Here is a 19,334-nt window from a genome sequence, read left to right on the forward strand (position 1 = left end):
TTTGATTCTTTAGTGCATAAAAGTAAATATTGATTTGATTTTAAATGTGCTTTGTACAACCATATGAACTTATCAATTTGCATCTAAATTGATGATCAGTGCCTTATCCATTTCTATATAGAGTCACACCAATAACCCTAGACCTATTTAGTTGCCTTGCAATTAAATTTATCAACAATTAACCCTGAATTTCATTTTTACAATATCCCTCCCATATGCCTAGAAACACTATCGATTCATGAAAGCATTTACTTAACTCCTTGAATTAAAAGTAATCAATTAAAAGACATACAACTCATCCAAGTTGCATTAGAGTGGAAGTACCTTGTTTGTTTCAATCTCAAAATTATAGATATATGAAAATGGAGACAAAACTCAGAGACACAAATATTGCAGAACATTCCTTTGTACTAATCTTTTTTGAAAACAATAAATTACTAATGCAAACTCAAGAATAACTCAACACATGATAAAAATGTCATTCAAGATTCATTTGTATTCTTATAATTGCAAAATTGAATACACCACATAAAATTGACAAGAAAGACTAACTAGCCCGACTGCAAAATAGCATAAACACTAAAATTATACAAACTTTGGACCCTCACTCCACATCTTGGAAATCCTTTTATAGGAGGGATTGCAACAAGATTCAGATGGGAGGACACATGTCAAAATCCTACTAGAAAGAAAATGCAAAGATATTTCTGTGTTGTCATATTACAAACATTCTTTGTACCTTGATCAACATTAGGATGCAGTTGCAAAATTTGGTAGGTGGCACTTTCTGCAGGCTTCTTCAACATATTCTTGTTTGTCTTCAACTTCCTGTCACTTTCTTTGCCTTTTTCTTGATCCTTTTGTCCCTTCTGCCTTTAATTGCATCCTTGAACTGCCTAGTCATTTTCAGTGGATGGTATGGCCTTTATATCTACTATAACTTCCTAGATAGCAATATTAGTATCCACATTAGGCTAGGTGGCATCTCATTTGGTGTTTAAATCATCTATAGATTTGTCATATTTAGTGTCAATGATTGCCTTTAATTCTCCAATAACCTTGCTCATATATGCTTCAATTCTAAAAAGAAAATCAATACTATCATAGACACCTATTACATCTGTCTCATTATTGCAATAGGCAACAAACCATGGATGCCTCAAAATATCCTCAAAAGAGGAAGACCATTCCTGCTACTCTTTTATGACTCCATTAGCATCTAAAATAGTAGGAGTAAAATTGGGAATCCCTATGGCAATTATGTTCATTTTACCTTGGATCAATTGCATTTTACTTGAGAAAAATTGATTTAATTCCTTTACCCTGTTTATCATCTTCTTGAAATTGATAATTACCCCCTTGGGCAATTCTTTCTTTTGAGGCAGCACAGGGACCAATCTATCAAAAATTTGTATGCATGGCCCCCATGTTGTAAATAAAGGGGATAGCAAAGATAATGCCTCTAAGCATTGAAATTTAGCTCCCTACGTAGAAATATAGATGATGTGCACATTTTGTGAAACAATTTATAAGACACCTATCTTGTGCATCATCAGGCTCCAAATTTTCTTAATTTCCACCTCCTTTGCATCATCCCACTCATCAATATCCATTTTTTGGCCCTCTCCCACATTTTTTGTATCTACTTATGTCTAGGTTTCTTGGACTTTCACCTCTCTGATGAGCCTAGCTACATTTCTAAGGCTTCTTACCTCTTCATGCAAGGAAGCTAATTTATATTCCAAGACATAACTCCTCTTTAGCCCCTCTTCGTATTTCTTTTGAACTTCAATGGATATGTTGTATGTTTGATACCGTTTTTCTTCCAACATATCCATTTTTCTATTCCCCATGAGTGATGTTGTGTTCATCAAGTTATGTATCTGGTCACTAGACACAATAGTGACATTTAAGAATATAACATTTCCTTGGGGAGAATCTTTTATCTCCATAAGGGTTGGTCTATTACCCTCAAGAGCCATGCTAGATACTACCATTGTCTTGATGTCAATATTGAAACTAGACCACTGCAACTCACCAACAATGTTTTTCTTTTTAAAAGAGATTGATTTGTCCTGTCTTCTTATTGATTGAGCATGAAGGATGAATTGAGCTCCCACCCTGGGAAGAAGCATCCCACTTCTCTTTACCAGCTCCCTAGCTTCTTCCACAATGAGGATCCCAGGGTCATACTCCTACAACCTTTGCACTAATTTTGTGGTCTTCTCTGGGGAATCTCCTAGTTGCAGTTGCAAGGTAAGCTCATTTTGCTTGACCCTGTACAAGATTGACTTGAATTCATCTGATTTTATGAATTCATCATCCTTCACAAATTCTTAAGCCTACATTATTTGGTCATCCAACATTTGAATTTGTAGCTCAGTTTTATTAGGGATTTTCTCATTCTCCCTAGCTTGTTTCAACAAGAGATTATGCCTAATTGTATCAAAATATTGAGATCCTCTAGGAAAAATTTGTAGTGCCTTCCCTCTAACCTTGTTAGGGATCTCAATCATTGATTGTCTTTTCTACCTTGAGCCCATGAAGAGCTCTCTGACTGTTCAACATGTACATTAATAGTCATAACATCTTCCTCCTAAGGGGCTTGAGGCTTTACTTTGTCTCTAATTTCTGCAGGTACTTGTGTCATTATTTGATCAAAATTATACAAGCACTTATTATACATGTCCAAGTATGTTGATTCATGATAGAAACCGATGGATATGTTGCCTTCATGGATTCTCCTATTCTCATTATCTCTCTCCATTTACAAGTTCTATCCCTATAGACCTCTGTGACTAAAAAATTCATTATGCAATCTTCCTCCCAATTTGACTTGCTCTTAGGAAGACTATATTTTCTCATCTTCTTGAGAGCATGCCTTACCAAATTATTTGGCTCATAGGTCCTGGCAGGGGCTATAGGAAGCATAAATTCAACAATGCATTTGTCTATTTCTTCTATTGCACCTTTCCCAATCACAAAATCCCCTATTTTGGTATTCTTGGCTATGAAAGAGACTCTCTTAATAGCAAAACCTAATTACTCCTTGTTCATCATAAGTAATTGCCATAAAATTTATAACTAGCCTAATCTCTCTGGGACATATTTAGGTAGCACATGAGGGGGCTGAGGACACCCAAAACCCCTTATTATTGAGAAGTTTCCAAAAAAAAACAAACTAACACAATCATGGCTCATTATCCTATCTCCATTTGGACAAGCAAATAGTCTTATCAACTTTCTTACTCCTCTAGGTATTCTCGCAGTTATATCAGATAGCTTATTTGAAATTCGAAAAGCATAAACATTATAAAAAGAAATAGCACTAGCATAAGGATAAAACCTTTGCCAAAAACGAGTACATGACAGCACAAGCAGGTTCTCTCCATTCTCCTCAGTGGCTTCAATAAAATCTGAACTAACATGCCCTATATTCTTATAAAGAATAATGTGCATCAGTAATGAGTAATGGAAAAACTTAAAATTTCCCAATTCTCCCTTCCAAGTTGCCACAATCTCATCATGCATCCTACTGATAATATACTCAATAAAATAGTATCCAGCATTATGAATTGGGTCTTGGACATATAGAGCCATAATGTATTATATCTAGGGGCATAAATATTGCCATCTACTCCCACCAGTTTGTTGATCCCGAATATGGTGTATCTAAAGTATTTACAGAAGAATTTGAGTGGCATAAGATGTCCTACCTTCTTCAGTAGTTCACCCTTCTCCTTTGCTTTGGGGACATGTCTTATCATAATCCTTCCAGTAAAGAAAATTTTCTACCTCTTGAATGTTTTATTCATTTTTTCTTTCTCAATTGACCTTGTCATAAGTTCCACTAGGTCAAAAACTTCAGTAAAAGTCTCCCTATCCAACCTATCCTTTCTATGAAATCGTTGTTAGAAAGGCCATGATTGTCACTGCACTAAAAGATCAACCTATCAATGCTTGATACAAGAAATAGTCTTATAGAACCATAGGAGACAGTTAAGCCATGTCACAAGCCCTGCGAGGGATGCTGGCCCACTGCCAACAATCCCCCTCCCAATTTCACTCACCATGGCTTGAGGAATACAAACTTGTGAGCAAGCGTTGATACCAATTGTTAGAAAGGCCAAAATTGTCGTTGCACCAAAAGATTGACCTGTTAATGCCTGATACAAGCAATAGTCTTCTAGAACCAGAGGAGGTGGTTAAGCCATGTTGCAAACCCTGCGAGGGATGTGGCCCACTGCCAACTATCGTTTAGTAGTAGGATTATATGATTTGATCAATGCCTTCATCAAATCAACATCTATTATTACCTCTGGCATTATCAATTTTTCCACATTCCTGATCCAAGGGTTGAAAATTAGTGATTTTTGAAACCTATTGTTATAAAAGTACCAGAAGAGCTCATTCCCATTGGTATCAAGCACAATAGCATCTCTGCAGAAAGAGTATGCATCCTTCAATATATAGGAATTCATAGTTTGAGCATGGGAAGACCCTAGAAGGAAGTATAGCCATTCCTTTGCGTATAAACTCACCAACTTCGGTTTGGCATGTTTAGTGGCTTGTGAAGACTCTTCTGCATCAACCTGGGCTATTATCTTGCCTTCTTCTTGTGTCATGATTCTACAATAAATTCTTCAAATAATCACTATCAAAATTAGCTTCTGAATGTCTCTGTAGACTCTAGGAATTTCTTAGCGCTCACTCCTATCTCTGGATTGTACAAAATACTGTAACACAGAAAACTATTATATCAACTTATTAAGTAGAGAAAAGAGCAACAAAGCAGCATTTATGTGTCTTTATGTGAATGTAATGTGAAAATTGTGAAATTTTGTAAAAGTGCCAAAATCAACTTGTACTGCCAGCCTTTCAAATCTTTTTATGCAGTTTTTGATAGGACATTGCCTTTTAATCTTAATGAGGCTCTTAATAGTCATTTTTTTTCCTTTAAAAATAATGCTTACGACCTAAAAACTCCTTTTAATCATCATTTCACAATCTAGTTAATGTTTCAGACATTTAACTGTGTTAAAACTTCAATCACGCAATCGCTCTATATTATTAACATTTGTACTTATTGTTTGTGACTGTGTGAATGCCTCTAACAATCACAAAGTCGCGACTTCGCACACCTTTCTTGCTTTTGGGCTTTCATTGCCATGACCATGTGATCATTCTTTTCTTATAACCTATTCAAGACTCTGCAAGGTCGCAGCTCCTCCTTTATAATAGTCTTGCAACTATGTGAGCAATGGATATTTCATGCATTTTTAGCTCGGTTGACACTTCACGGCTTATCCTAACTAATATCCTTTTAACATCATGACAACATGACTTACTATATTCTACTTTTTTTCTTGCTATATCACCTAGTCACAGTCTAAACACTTCTTACAATTCTTAACCCTACGACCATGCGAACGAGTAATTTTAGTTGGTTTTTCCATATCATAGCTTGCTTTGATTAATTTCATCTTAATGTTGCGATAGTGTGATCACATACATTCTTTTTTTGAACTGACTGCGTCATCGAGTCGCTAGCTTTACAACTCTTATTCTCTTTAAACACACAACTGAGCAAACAAACAGATTCATGCATCTTGCAGCTATATTCGCCAGGTCCCAACTTAACTTGCCTGTTATGACCTAGCAACCTCGATCGCACGACTGAAGGTGATTTTAAATATTTTAACCTTGTCATTGCTTCGTAGTTAGACCTTTTGATTTTGTGTTTACCCCTGTGACCATGCAATCAAAGGTTTCCTTAAGCGCTTCTAACCACTTTCGCCCAATCACAGTCATCTCAAACTCTTTAGTCTTTAAGGCCCCTACTATACGAGCATAACATTTCACACAATCGCTATTAAAATTCATTGTATCATTTCCATTCAAGTGATTGCATGACTAAGGCTAGACCGATTGCTTTGCTCAGTCACAATACAAGGAACATTTAAGTGCTTAACTACCACAACTCAATGATCAAAGGAAACTTAATTGCTTCGTTGGGTCGCACCATAAGATGTTGCAGTCTGATGAAGAGCCTTGATCGTACGATCCACCTAGTCACATGGTCGCACAAAATATTTTATGAGCTCACATGAAAATGAAAATATATGTTAAAAACAAGATAGAACCAAAACAATTTTTGAATTTTCTATAGTTCAAAAAGGGCACGGATTTAAACCAAGGATTTGCAAGGGAAAAACAATTTTATGAATTTCAAGGGAAACCTATCTACCATAAAAAGGAAAAATTACCATGCTAGGGTTTTCACCAGAAAAGAAAACAATACAAAACAAACCCTAACAATACAACACACTTCAAGGTATTTTCATATTAAAATTTTCAGAATTTAGGCATAGTGAAAATGAGGGCTACCACATCCACCCTTAACCACATTGCTTCAAATTTGAAAAGGCACTTGTGTAGATAACATTCTTTCTGAATTCTCAAACTAATTCAAAAATGATTTGATCCATGGATAGGTAAGATTTCAGCTTCCACCATCCAATTAACCTGTGTCCAATCCCCCCAAGAGAAATCTATTGAACTTTTCTATAATATTAACAAAGCCCAATCTTCTATTATTCCATGTGAATTCACCTTGCTTAAAAGGGATATTCACTAGCCCATTATTTGTCACGAAGGTTGAGAAGCCTTCCTAATTAACCAATCTCCAACCTTCCCCCCCGGCCCCCCCTCTTCTTCTAGATAGAGAATGGCATTGTAATCGCCACCCAAAACCTTAATCTCATCTTGTAGGACCTCCATTACCTCTGATTAAGATTTCAATACACTTTTTTTCCCTACTCTAAACCAATCCATACACATTGATTACATTAAATTCTATCTAAAGTTGCTTTGATCTTACCTTGAGCCATTGCCAATTACCTACCTTTTGCATCACCACTACACTCAACGAATCTTCCTTTCATAACACACTTACACGACCTAAAGCGCCTACCACCAAGACCCATTCACTACTCCATTTACCAAATTTCCTTTTAATTCCTGCTACATCTTCCACTTTTATCTGTGTTTCTTGAATAAGCACTACATCCACTCTTGCTTGATCAAGGCCTCTCTTGATCAAGTGAAGTTTGTCAGAGGTATTACATCCCCCTAACATTCTAGAATAGGATCTTCATCCCTTTCGGGAGGGGATTTTCCCCCTTCTCATCTTTAGCTTACTGTGGCCTCTCGCACTTCCTGCTATTTAGAGTAAAGCATTGAATGATCTCCAACCTCTTTTTTGACATACCCCAACCTGAACTTTGTGACTTTCTTTCTAATTTTGCTAGGGTTATTTGTTCTTTTAGGGCCATCATATCTTCCAAACCAAGGTAATCGTCCTCCAACATGTCTTCCCTTTCTATTACATCCTCATTAGAGCTCTCATCAAACTGGAGGCTCCAAAGCACCCCTTCAAATTTCTAATTTGGGAAATTTTCGTCTTTAAAGACTTCAACCTCACCTCTATCTTCTTCCCCTTTTGTGGAGATCATATAATCTTCCTCTTTACCCCTATGCACCACTTTTCCAATCCAACCTCTCCCTTCTTCATTAGGGACCTCCCTTCTAATATTTTGTGTTTCCTCTCAACTATCCAAATCTAGAGGATCTCCTTTCAACCTATAGAACTTTCCCCCTTCTTGCTTTCCCAACCATCCAATGCCCCTCCTACTATTCACTCTTCCCACTAGATCTTTAGTTTGAACTTCAACTTTCACCACCCCTTCCTTCCCTTCATTCCTCCTACATCTTGAAAAACATTTCTTTTCCTAAACACACCACCTTCTCATTCATCATTTTTATGCATCCTTCCTTCTCACTGTCTCTAGAATTATGCTCTCTTTCTTTCAAGATCATAATGCTTTCCATTTTCACAATAGTTACTTGTTTTCCTCCTTTCTTTCATGCATCGCTACCCTTGCTTCAACCAACACTAACACCCTATTTAATAACCCTTTCATCCTCCTATACCCCCTCCTACTTACATTTCTCCAACTCGTGTTCCTCACATAGAAAATGTTCACACAACATCAGTATAAAGGTTCCTCACATATAGACAATAATCACACACCACACCATCAATCCTTTTATTGACAGAAGTTGTCTCCATTCTCCCCCTTCCGAAAAAAATTGATTCCTCACATAGACAACTATCACACACCATCAATGCTTTTATTGACAAAGGTTGTCTCCATTCTCCCCCTCTCAAAAATACTCCCCCTTTTGAAAAAACCTCAATCATTTTAAATAATAAATATTCTCGATAACATTTGGAAAGTTTCCTTATCAACCATTTCCACAACCTTAATGCAAGCCACCTTCAATGCTTAAAATATTAAAACTACTTTTTGTAATAAGTATTTATAAAATAAATTATAGTGCTAACATTGTTTTAACTATTAATGCATAGTCATAAAATGAAGCCTGGAAAATTCTTGTCAGGCATTGCATCTCTTCAGACTTTCCTACTAACAAACTGGCATGGAAGGGGATTGGTTTTCAGACCCTTCTCACTATGCATGAACCAGTGGTCATACAGGGCTCTTTTGTTATAAAGAGCATCTGGAAAGCCTGGGAAGCTGTTAAACCTTGGCTTCGTTGGGCTGGTGATGAGTTTCGCAATGGGCTGTCCTTAAATCAAGAGAACATTTGGTGGTCTCCCCTGTTTGCCTTCCAAGGTATTCCTCTTGCCAAGACTCAAGGTGCCAGTGTTCTGCGTTTCTTTAAACGTGGCATCCGCACTACCAAATACATTTTTTCAAGAGTCACCATGAATTTCAGGTCATGGGAGGATATGCAAGTTCAATACCGCCTTGTTCATGCCGATCACCAGACTTATGACCTTCTGTTGTCTTCCATCCCTGTGCACTTACTTCATAAAGTGGGGATTCAATCTGTTTGACCTTAGTGGTATGATTGGAAGTGGTTTCATGCCACTCCATTTACCAATTATAAGCCCAATATGGGATATAGATGGCTTTCGCCCCACCTTCCGATGGTGGACACGCTTAATCAATGGTGGCATTTGCATTTTTCGCTTTCTCAATGGAGAAAACGGTTCGACACCATTTGGAGTGCCATTACAGAACTTAAGATTGCTCACTTTGCTTGGTGTCTTGCCTTCCAAGGTCTTCCCCTAGGGCCTCGGCTCAAGCACATTGGAGTTCTTGATCCCAGATGCCCCTTTTGTGGCCAACCTGAGTCTTTTTTGCATATTTTTTGGTTTTGCAAGCGTGCTCAGAATTATTGGCACTGGATTTATGATTTTTTCAAGCCTTTCAGGCCCGAACTTTTTTCATGACACATGATCTTGCTGGGTGATTCCTCCAGATTTCCTTGAAAGTTTTCCCAGATTTGGCATACTTTCAGGGTGAAAATTTTGTTTTCTCTATAGAAAGATAGGAATGCAGTTTTATTCACTCACAGTTTTTTGGATGTTAACATTGCAATGTACACTAAAGCATGCATTTGCAACAATATCATTATGCAAATACAGGTGCAAGCTAATAAAGTTGCCCTAGAGGTTGCCCACTTACAGAAATTGTTAAACCACTGGGGCAATGCTCCTTGTACCATTGCCAGAGTGCCTCCGAATGCCTCAGCTGATGCTTCCTCGTCCTGCGGTCGTCATTCCAAATGTCAATCCTCTGGCCACCATTCACACACGCCGCGCTCCCAGGGTCCCCGCCACCGCTCTCCTAGCGGTGGTCATGGCAGTTGGAGGTGTCACTCTGCTTCCCCACCGCGTGGTGGTTCTGGTTGGTCCCCGGCTCCCCCCTTGGGCGGGCTTCTAGCCGATCTTCAGCTCCTCCACCTGAACAAGCGCGCTCTGACAAGTTTCCTCGGCTGGCCTTGACAATTTCTCCTCCGCGGCCAGATAAGAAAGATGTGGAGACTGCAACTACCCCAGATCCTGCAGATGTTGATGATGGCTGGACTGTTCCTAGTCCACCTCACAATCCCACTGATGCGTGAGAATTTTTTGATAAAGATGATCCTCCTCCTTCTGTTGGTACTGCCTTGGCAGCTTGAAGTTGTTTAAAATTATTTTTTTAATGAATAGTTTAGACCGATTGAACTCATTCACGAAGGATCTTATTTTTTTAATGAATAGTTTAGACCGATTGAACTCATTCACGAAGTGATCCTGTATCCCCCGACACTTTTTTGTGAATTGTAATCTTAGTAAATTTTATTAATTGAAAAGGACTATTCATCAAAAATAAATAAAACATTATAAAATTTATGTTGTAGTGATTGGTTTCTCAATTAGATTGTATTAAGATACATGAAGATACATTGTAATCAATGTTATGATTGATTTTGATTTCTCAATTGGATTGCATTAAGATTTTTTACATCACAATTAAAAAAATTTCCATCAATGTTTCTAATCACTAGCTCTTCCCAAGAAAATTTACCATCAATGTTTCTAATCACAAGATCTTCACCCGAAATACAATTTCTTAGAAATGTAAGGCTAGTATGCTCCCATATAAGACAGGGGAATACTGATGTTACAGGTAAATACAAGTTTTGGGAATTTGATATCTTGATCCTATAATTAGGAACATGAAATATAATTTTTCTACAGTCATGGCAATCGCATCATAAATGTTAAAATTATACGTTCAGAATATTTTAACAGTTCAATCACCAACATCACAATTTTCAAAGTTTGATAAACATGCAACCAAATAGTAAAATTCACAATCATGATATTCACAAAAGTAAAGTTTAATTTGCTCAAAGATTTTGGCATACAATTTGCATATTTTCATGTCACCTTTGCATGTCAGAAGACACACAAAAGCTAAAAGCATCCACACTCTTTTCACACTTTAATTTTCCAAATATGCCAGCTAAACCAGCCAGTTACTTGGAAATCTTTCCTCTGAGTTTTACACCCAAAGCCCTCTCCATCTTTGACAAAATAGCCTGGTTTGGCACAGCTTTGCCACTCTCATACTCCTGAACCACCTGAGGCCTCTCATTTATACGCTTTGCCAATTCAGCTTGGCTCATTTTCTGGTCAAGCCGAGCCTTCTGAATGGCCTGGCGGACCTCGGGCGAAATCTTCTGCAGCGCGGCCGGTTCAGTTTCTTCGTCAAGCTTTCTGGCGTTAACGGCAGGCTGTTGCGTCTTCTTGTTCTGTCCCCCGTCAAATTTCTTTAGGGTTTCAACCTTCGCACCAGCTCTTAGTGCCGCGTTCACAGCCTTCGGATCGCGTGCTTCACTTGATTTCTGAGGCCGTTTATGCAAGACTACAGGTGTCCAGTCTTGCGTTACAGGAACCCCCGGCCTGCTTGGCATTTCTCTTCAAAAACTCTTCCTCAAGATATCTCAAAATCCTGAAAATCAGTTGGAAAAAATCTTTGATCACTCAAACAAAGTAATTCAAAACTCTGGATCAATTGAGAGAAATTTTGATCAATCAGGAAATTTACACAAAATTTCAGACACTTTACAACTTACAAATTCGACGAATACCGATAGGGAAATTCAAATCGCTTATCAAGGCTTGAATTATGTCTTCTATTGACGCAGAAACTACTGAATTCGATAAGCTGAAGCATACACCTGAAAATTGCTGTGAACAAAAGGAATAGGTTTTGTTGGGGTTATTTATAGCGTTTAGCTCAACTTTGAGGAGTCTCGAACCTTCTCCCTTTCTTTGATCTAGAACCGTCTCCTAAGTTTTGCTCTTTTTGAAACCGATTTGAAGTCCGCGGCTGACGTCAGAAAGCGTGCCCCGCAAGAAAGTAGTTTTTCTTTATGGTCCGTTTGGTCAAAATCTTCATCCTAATCTTGAACTCTAATTTAAATTTATTATAATTAGTTTTTAAAATTGTGATATTGCTATCAAGATTTAACTGTGTAATTTTTGACTAGTTGTGGAAGTTATCTCCTACTTATCAATAGTTTTTAAAAATTAATATATAATTTTATTATAATTAAATTAAAAAACTAGTCATTAGAAGATAACATGACAATTTAACACCCAAAAAGATAATGGATGCGGCTATCCTCGAAACAAAATGCACCTATGAAAAATTGAAAAAATAAAAAACACAATGGATTTTGTTGAAATGTTTAGCATTTGTTCTTCATGATATGTATGTTCTATAATTGAAAACAACAAAAACAATTGATAAAAAATTGTTGTATTTTTGAAGATCTGAAGAATTAATTTTTCTAGACTTTTGGTGCATTCACATAGTCGGCATTGTAATAGCTATCCTTTTGTTTTTTTAGTATGGTGGGAAGAATTTGTTTGGTGACTTTTATGGAAATTGATAAAAAGAGATCACATGTAATCTTTGAATTATAAGTGGGAAGTAAGAATAATTTTGAAGAAAAAAAATTAATTGTGAAAGTTTTTGAAAGGACTAAAAAAAATTATGGTATAGTGTAGTATCTCATTTGAAATGATAATTTTGATATTGTTTGGTGATGAACTAGAGTTTTGATGGGCATTGCATATACGGATTTCAAGTGAAAAAATTATTGATGGTGAAGATAGATGGTCATGTCATTCTCTAAAACTTCAATTTGTTCTTGAGATGTGATTTTGTATGAGCTTTATGGATTCCTAGTGAAATAAAGAATACACATCTCGTGAGTTGTATGCATTTCAAGTTCTCAAATCACCTCCTACTCCAATTATTATAAAAGTGCAAGAAGTGTCTCCTTCAAACAATATTCTAATATGTCTATCATACTACTCTACACCTAGTTATTATTTGTTGTGTCAAACAAGTAGCTAAATAATTGAATGGAAATTCAAATAATATATTGGTGTTGGCATGCAAGATGCAGATAGAGTTGGTGCTAATGTCATCATAAGTTACATTGTAGTTGTTTATAGGGATGCATATAGACTTGGGCACTAAATTTTTTGTAAGGGATCATGGGAAGAATGGACATCTAAAATATGGTAGATTTGATAACATTGATATCATTATAAGTGTTATAATGTCCTTGTTTTCTTGGATAAAAACAATATAACCAAAACTCAATTTGTAAATTATAAATTTTATTTTTTCAGTATTGCATTATTATGCAATAGTAATAGTCAGTAGTTGATATTATAGATTTAGTGAAAGAAAAAATAGTCTCTATATAAACTGTAAGTAAAACCTATTTTTCTATTCTTATGACTTAATTATCTATTGCTTTCCACTTGCAACAACCAAATTCTAAAGGTGTATTAGACTAGACCTAAAGATCGAGCTTACTTTTAATTTTAATGATTCATGTGCCAACCAATATGAAAATAGATTTTAGTGATTTACCAATTTCTAAGGTGAGTGTTTCTTATATGTTGTCATGGAAGGAAGGAAGGTGTGTAGAAATTTACCTTGAATTAATCTTAGAGGATGGGTATAATACAAATTTTAAATCTTTACAATTCACTCGTAGTTTTCTTGACATAAATGTTGCTATGTACACTATAGCATGCATTTTAATAATGGAATGATGCAAATCAAAGTGCAAGTCAACAAGGTGGCTCTGGAGGTGGCCCACCTTTAGGAGCTTCTCAATCATTGGGATAATGCCCCTTGTATAGTTGCCAGAGTGCCTCCTGATGCTTTAGTTGATATCATGTTGCCCCGAGGGCACAACTCTTATGGCCACTACTCACAGGCTTCCTGCCACTGCTCTCTTAGTAGTGGCGATGGTGGTTGGCATCGTTGCTTGATTTCCCCACCCCGTGTCTACACAGGCTAGTCCTTGGGCCTAGTGACTCCCCCTACTAGGGCTCAACATGTTGTTTTTGGAAAGTGTCCCTTTCGCCTGAAATTTCCCATCTCACCTCCACAACCTGATACCAAAGATGCTGACTAGGCCCTTGATGTTGCTGACGCCTAGACTATTTCTAGCCCACCTGCCAATCCTAGGGATGATTGGGAATTTCATAATCAGGATGAACCACCCCTCTTAGCTAGATTGCTTTAGCTACCTAAGGAATAAATGTTAATTCTAATTGCAAGTGTATGAACTTTCGCAAGGTGATCTTCTATCCCCTAGCCCTTTTTTGTGAATTGTAACTTAGTATATTAGTTATTAATAGAAAAAGACTAATCATCAAAAAAAAGGAGAAACAAATATAAAATATGAGTAAAATCGTACCACCACACAAGTGCATGTGGGAAAAGTCATTTTGAGTAAGATATTCCATGAACAACTTGATGAATTATTCAATATTCTAAATATAATGAAAATACACTTGCAAAATAAGGCCTTGCAAGATTTTCATCAACTAGAGATGAAATAATTCAATTGGCATAATAGTACCTAAAAACTTATTATTAATACCTCTTTCTTAGGTATCCCATAAATAAGAGTAATACATGGAACCATCAAATGATAACTACAACAAACATAAGCTAAACATACTCAAAAAATGGTGCCTAAGAACCTAGCTAAGAAAATCAATGCCCAAATTCAATTATTAGGTCATAACCTAAAAACCTAAAAATAACAATTTCATTTTCTCATCACAAAATTCTCATTCTATGTGTTGTTTTGATTTTGAACTCCTTCAATTCATGGTCAATAATGACAGTGGGGACCAAACTTGCTAGTCCAAGGAGCCACTCATAGTTGCGGATGCTTTGCATAATAGAGAAGGGGGATCATGTTGTCAATTGAATAATATTTTGGCATGATTTCTCTAAAACACATGGAAGAACAATGAGAGAAGGGTTACTTGATCCTATTCTTAAAGATTTTACTTCTGGGGTGGTTTTTGGCAAATCAAAGCAAGACAAAGTAAAAAATGGAAGTCTCTCCAATGGTTTAAAAAAGCCCTTGTTTTTATTAGTCATAAGAAGGTGGAGCAAGAATTTTTTCAAAAGTGTTCACAACTATGGAGAGAATAGCTATTGAGATGCATGACTTAGTAGTTGGTTGTATTTTTTCCTTGATGGACAAAACTTTAGTTGGAATATTTGTATCCATTTAACCAATCATTGATATGGTGAGAAAATGGGCATCACAAAAGTGGAAGCTTAAAGGGATCTAATTCTTATATTCCTCTTCAAATTTATTTCTGAAGTGGACTTGATATCTTATCTTTCGAGGTCTTGGGGATATGGAAAGAACTATCTTTCCCTCTACAAATGGAAGTCAAGATTTGATCCTATGATAGACTTAAGTAGAACTATGACAGTATGGGTCTAAATACATGGGTTCTTACTAGAATTTGACAAAGATCAAATCTTTCATTAGATTAGTAGTACCTTAATCCACTATGTCTCTGCATATAATGTGAACAAGGAAAAATCCAATTTATTTATCATCCACTTCTATGTTAATGTTGTTGTTAGTAAGGTTATTCCCAATTTTATCATGTTACTATAAAATTTGGGAAAGTGGACACAAGCTTTGGTGTATGAAAATAAAATAAAAATTCTATCAAAATGTTCTCAAAATTGGGTCATGTGATATCTCATTATAAATCCCTATTAAGCCACCCCAAAAACTAAAAGGTATTTTTTGAAGTTGATGAAAGCTCAACCCCGTAGCTCCCAAGAATCACTGCATACAAGCACCTTTCACCAAAATAGAGGACCAAAGCTATAAAGGACAGAAATCAAAAATCCATAAGAGAAGAGACATTCTTGATGAGAAAAAATAAAAATTTCTATTCAATCAAAAAGTGTTTTATTTTAATTACAAAGAGAGATCAATCCTTATGAAGGGGATCAAAACCCTAAAAGGAATCTTACCTTGGTTGTGTAATCACTCAAAAATGGTCATCTAGACTATAAGCCCCCTTTCTAGCAATTTTGATTATTTTATACCTTTGATCAAATCATCAAAAATCTATTTATTCAATTACAACATATGGTTCAACCACTTTATCCTAAGTCTCTTATTTAATTAAAATAACCTACTCCCTTTTAATTAAATAAAAAAACCTACTTCCCACTTATCCTAAGTGTGCACACATAAAAGCATTATTCCTATTTTAAAATAAAAGAAAAAAGATTTTTGTCTCACATGAGGGGCACACTTTTCTATTTGAGAGGAATATTAATTCTCCTTCATAGATATCTTGCCTCTTAAAAGTCAACCATTGATCTTGACTAGGTAAGATTCTTATGCACATGGATCACTCAAGATGCATTTACCACCCTTGATTATGTATCTTTTGCCTCTTAATCTCTACCATTCATTTATCTTTAAAAGGGAGGGCTCTCTCCTCATTCTCTAACCTTTATGCTTTGTACTAACATTTGACTGCAATATTTCTAGTATCTTTTGGAGTTTTAAGACTTGGATGATCCTCATTCTTGCATCATTCTTGCATTTTTCTTTCTCATTTCTTGTATCATGACATTTTAGCTTATTCTTTCTTTCATGCTTTAGAATAGCTCACATAGTTTAAGTAGGAAGGAAAGTAGCTCTTTATATTTGATTATCTTAGCTTGAATCTTGCATTTCATGTTAGTGTAGCTTGCATTGCATTGCACTTGCTTTGAGATTTTTGGATGCTAGCACTCTTGCTCCCATCTTTGAATCTTCCATTATATGGTGCACCTTTCAAGGGTTTGCATAAGCTAGGTTCATTTGAGAGCCACCATCTCATAGATCTTGCACGTCATAGATAAGAAGCTAGAAGCCGCCTCTTGGGATGATCTTCATCATGGGTATTCTCAAGTATAAGGTTTTATAGAAGTGTGCCACTTTCTTGGTATACATTTTGTCATGACCATAGTTTAACAAGGAAAAAATGAACACAACTAACAATTTTATTTTTGAAACAGGAAAGAGAAGACGAAAGATAAGATACATGATATAAACTTAAACTTGGAGATATTAAGTTAGTTAATGGAATGAAGATTGTTCCATTCAAAATCTAGATTTGAGTTTTCTAAGATGGGTTGCCTGGTTGTCCAATAATGTTTTCATTACTAAGTTATAATGATAGTTTGGTTATAAATCCTTCATTTACTATACTCTTAATTGAGACTTCCCGCAGTGCATGTGAAATTCAAATTTTCGTAATAATGTAGTTGCAATAGTTCCAGGGGTTGCGAACACAAAGATGTTCAATAATTGTTCTGAATGTTTAAATACAAGAAACCCCATCACAAAACTACCTATCCCATTTATCTTCCATTTTCATTAATTGTGTAAAAACATCCCCTTAATGAACTACTTATCTTTTATTTTTATTTTTCACTTCAACCATTTTGATAAGTTACTAACTAGACACTACTAACTAGTCCCCAATATTAATTATCCAATAGTTTTGTTATTTTAATTTAATTTAATTATTTTATTGTTATTATTATCTTTACATATTCATATCTCTCTTTACGAGTACCTATAAGAGGGTTGGTGAAATTACTAAATGTATCTTATAAACCAAATGCTTATTCACTATAACATTATTACTTAATAGTTTTATCAATAAATCCTAATAATCCTAATTTAATAGCAAACATTCCCATTTGTTCCTTCTAATGGCATACATTATTATTTAGTCAAGTACAACAAACATAAGAAATTCAACATCTAAAATAAAGCTATATTAACCCTTTACTACCTATAACATCTTATATTTTACATTTTACTAATTCCTAGTAATTACCTATATCACTTAATTAATTCCCATAAAATACACTAACCTTAATTAGGAATTCCATTGGATTATTAAAACTTACTAAACCATTATTCAACACCTTTCTACTCACCTAATCCTCTAACACCTATGTCCCCCTAGTCTAACATCTACCTCCCCACACATTTAATTCCTAGTGGATGTGAATCTCTCCATATCTTACATGGGATGCTAGGAAGGTCCACTCTGACTTCCTTGTTAGGCGTGTGTATTGAAAATGGTTTCCAAGAATATTTATTTGTAAGGGAGATGGTGTGGCCTAAGTTTGACTTGATCCTTATTGCCCTTTTTTTTAATCTAAAAAAAAATCCATTACTCCACCCTCTTAGCGCTTAGGAAGGAGAGTCCCACTTGGGATGGAGGCACATTATTCTATGCACATCCCACTTTCCCCTAGAACCAACATACATTCCTTGATCCAAGGAGGAAATTGACAAGCAGTTTGGGGTTGTTTTGTGATAATGATGTTTTGACTTTTTTTCCTTTTTCATGATTTGCTTGATTCCTGCACCCAAGCTTACAAGACAAGGCAAGTGCTTGGTAGGTGGTCATATACATTTTTTTATAACTAGAGCAATTTGTTATTAATTGGCAGCATTTAAGGTGCTTTCAAGGTTTTTTTTTAAATATTTGTTTATGACCTAGACTAATATATTTTAAATATGTTGTTTTAATTATTAATATTTTTTTGTACAAGGTCTTGTCATGGTCTAAGGACATCTGAACTCAAGGTTGACACCTTTATTAATGGGGAAGGTTTTGGAAAAGATTTATTCTAACCTATAAATTTCAAGATATTATTATTTTATTCAGGGTCTATTATTTTAATGGACTGTAATAGGAGAGGGTTATTTTTTCCTTTCCCACACATTTTCCAGAATGTGAAATGTGCATGTATAGGTCTATATTTGACTTAAACTATTTCACCCAATTTCACTATAACTCAATTTTGATGTTGGAGGTTGAGTTGAAATTTAGATACTAGTTAGTTCATTCCAAGGTATCTATCTAGATAGTGAATCTATTGATAATCATGTAGCAAAATCTTATTGCATGGTTTATATTTGGTTTAAGATCAACATGAAGTAATAAAACAATTCTTCCAATTGATGTAATTTTCATAGTATTTTTATTGAGCATATTGAAATATATTTTCCTTGGAAACCTCAGAGAACATCATTTATACTAATCCATTATTGAAACTTAATCCATTATTGAAAATTGAATACATAGTTGAAAACTAATACATTTACAATAGCTTCAAAATGCATTTTCTATATCTATTCATCATTCAAGATTGAGCATGAATGCATCTATTTTTTTTTTCTCCTATGAGAGTTGAGAATAATAGGATAACCAAATGAGATAAACTCCTTCACAATCTACAATGATTCTTAATCCATTCCTTCTACTCATTCAAATACAAGATAATGAAGCTACAATCACAATACAATATGGTTCTCATTCTTAATTCTCTCATTGCTTCCATACAACAATCTTCACAAGAATGATCATAGGGTGTTGGATTCTCCATTAGAACTACACATGGAAAACTTGCTACAACACATATGTAATTCACAGTTCCTTTCTTACAATATGGTATGCAACACAATAATGATCTTTCCACCACTAAAATAAAAATAAATATAAGAAGGGGATTACTTCCTTCATCACATCA

At 35.4% G+C, this 19,334-nt stretch overlaps 1 protein-coding gene across 1 annotated transcript; it reads right to left on the reverse strand.

The window, feature by feature from the left end:
- Nucleotides 1-10,719: 10,719 nt before the first annotated feature.
- Nucleotides 10,720-11,675, reverse strand: MBF1C (multiprotein bridging factor 1C). Its single transcript, XM_089822223.1, has 2 exons — nt 11,497-11,675; nt 10,720-11,372 (listed from the first exon to the last, which is right to left on the reverse strand). The coding sequence occupies exon 2, from the start codon at nt 11,332-11,334 to the stop codon at nt 10,897-10,899; it is 438 nt and encodes a 145-aa protein (XP_089678349.1). The 5' UTR covers nt 11,335-11,372; nt 11,497-11,675; the 3' UTR covers nt 10,720-10,896.
- Nucleotides 11,676-19,334: the final 7,659 nt, after the last annotated feature.

This window comes from Cupressus sempervirens, chromosome 3 (assembly GCF_028749045.1).
Source record: "Cupressus sempervirens isolate cs-2001-9-10 chromosome 3, ASM2874904v1, whole genome shotgun sequence".
Lineage (NCBI taxonomy): Eukaryota > Viridiplantae > Streptophyta > Pinopsida > Cupressales > Cupressaceae > Cupressus > Cupressus sempervirens.

Coding starts and splice junctions, on each gene's coding strand:
- MBF1C (XM_089822223.1), bottom strand. CDS start 11,334: ATGCCAAGCAGGCCGGGGGTTCCTGTAACGCAAGACTGGACACCTGTA.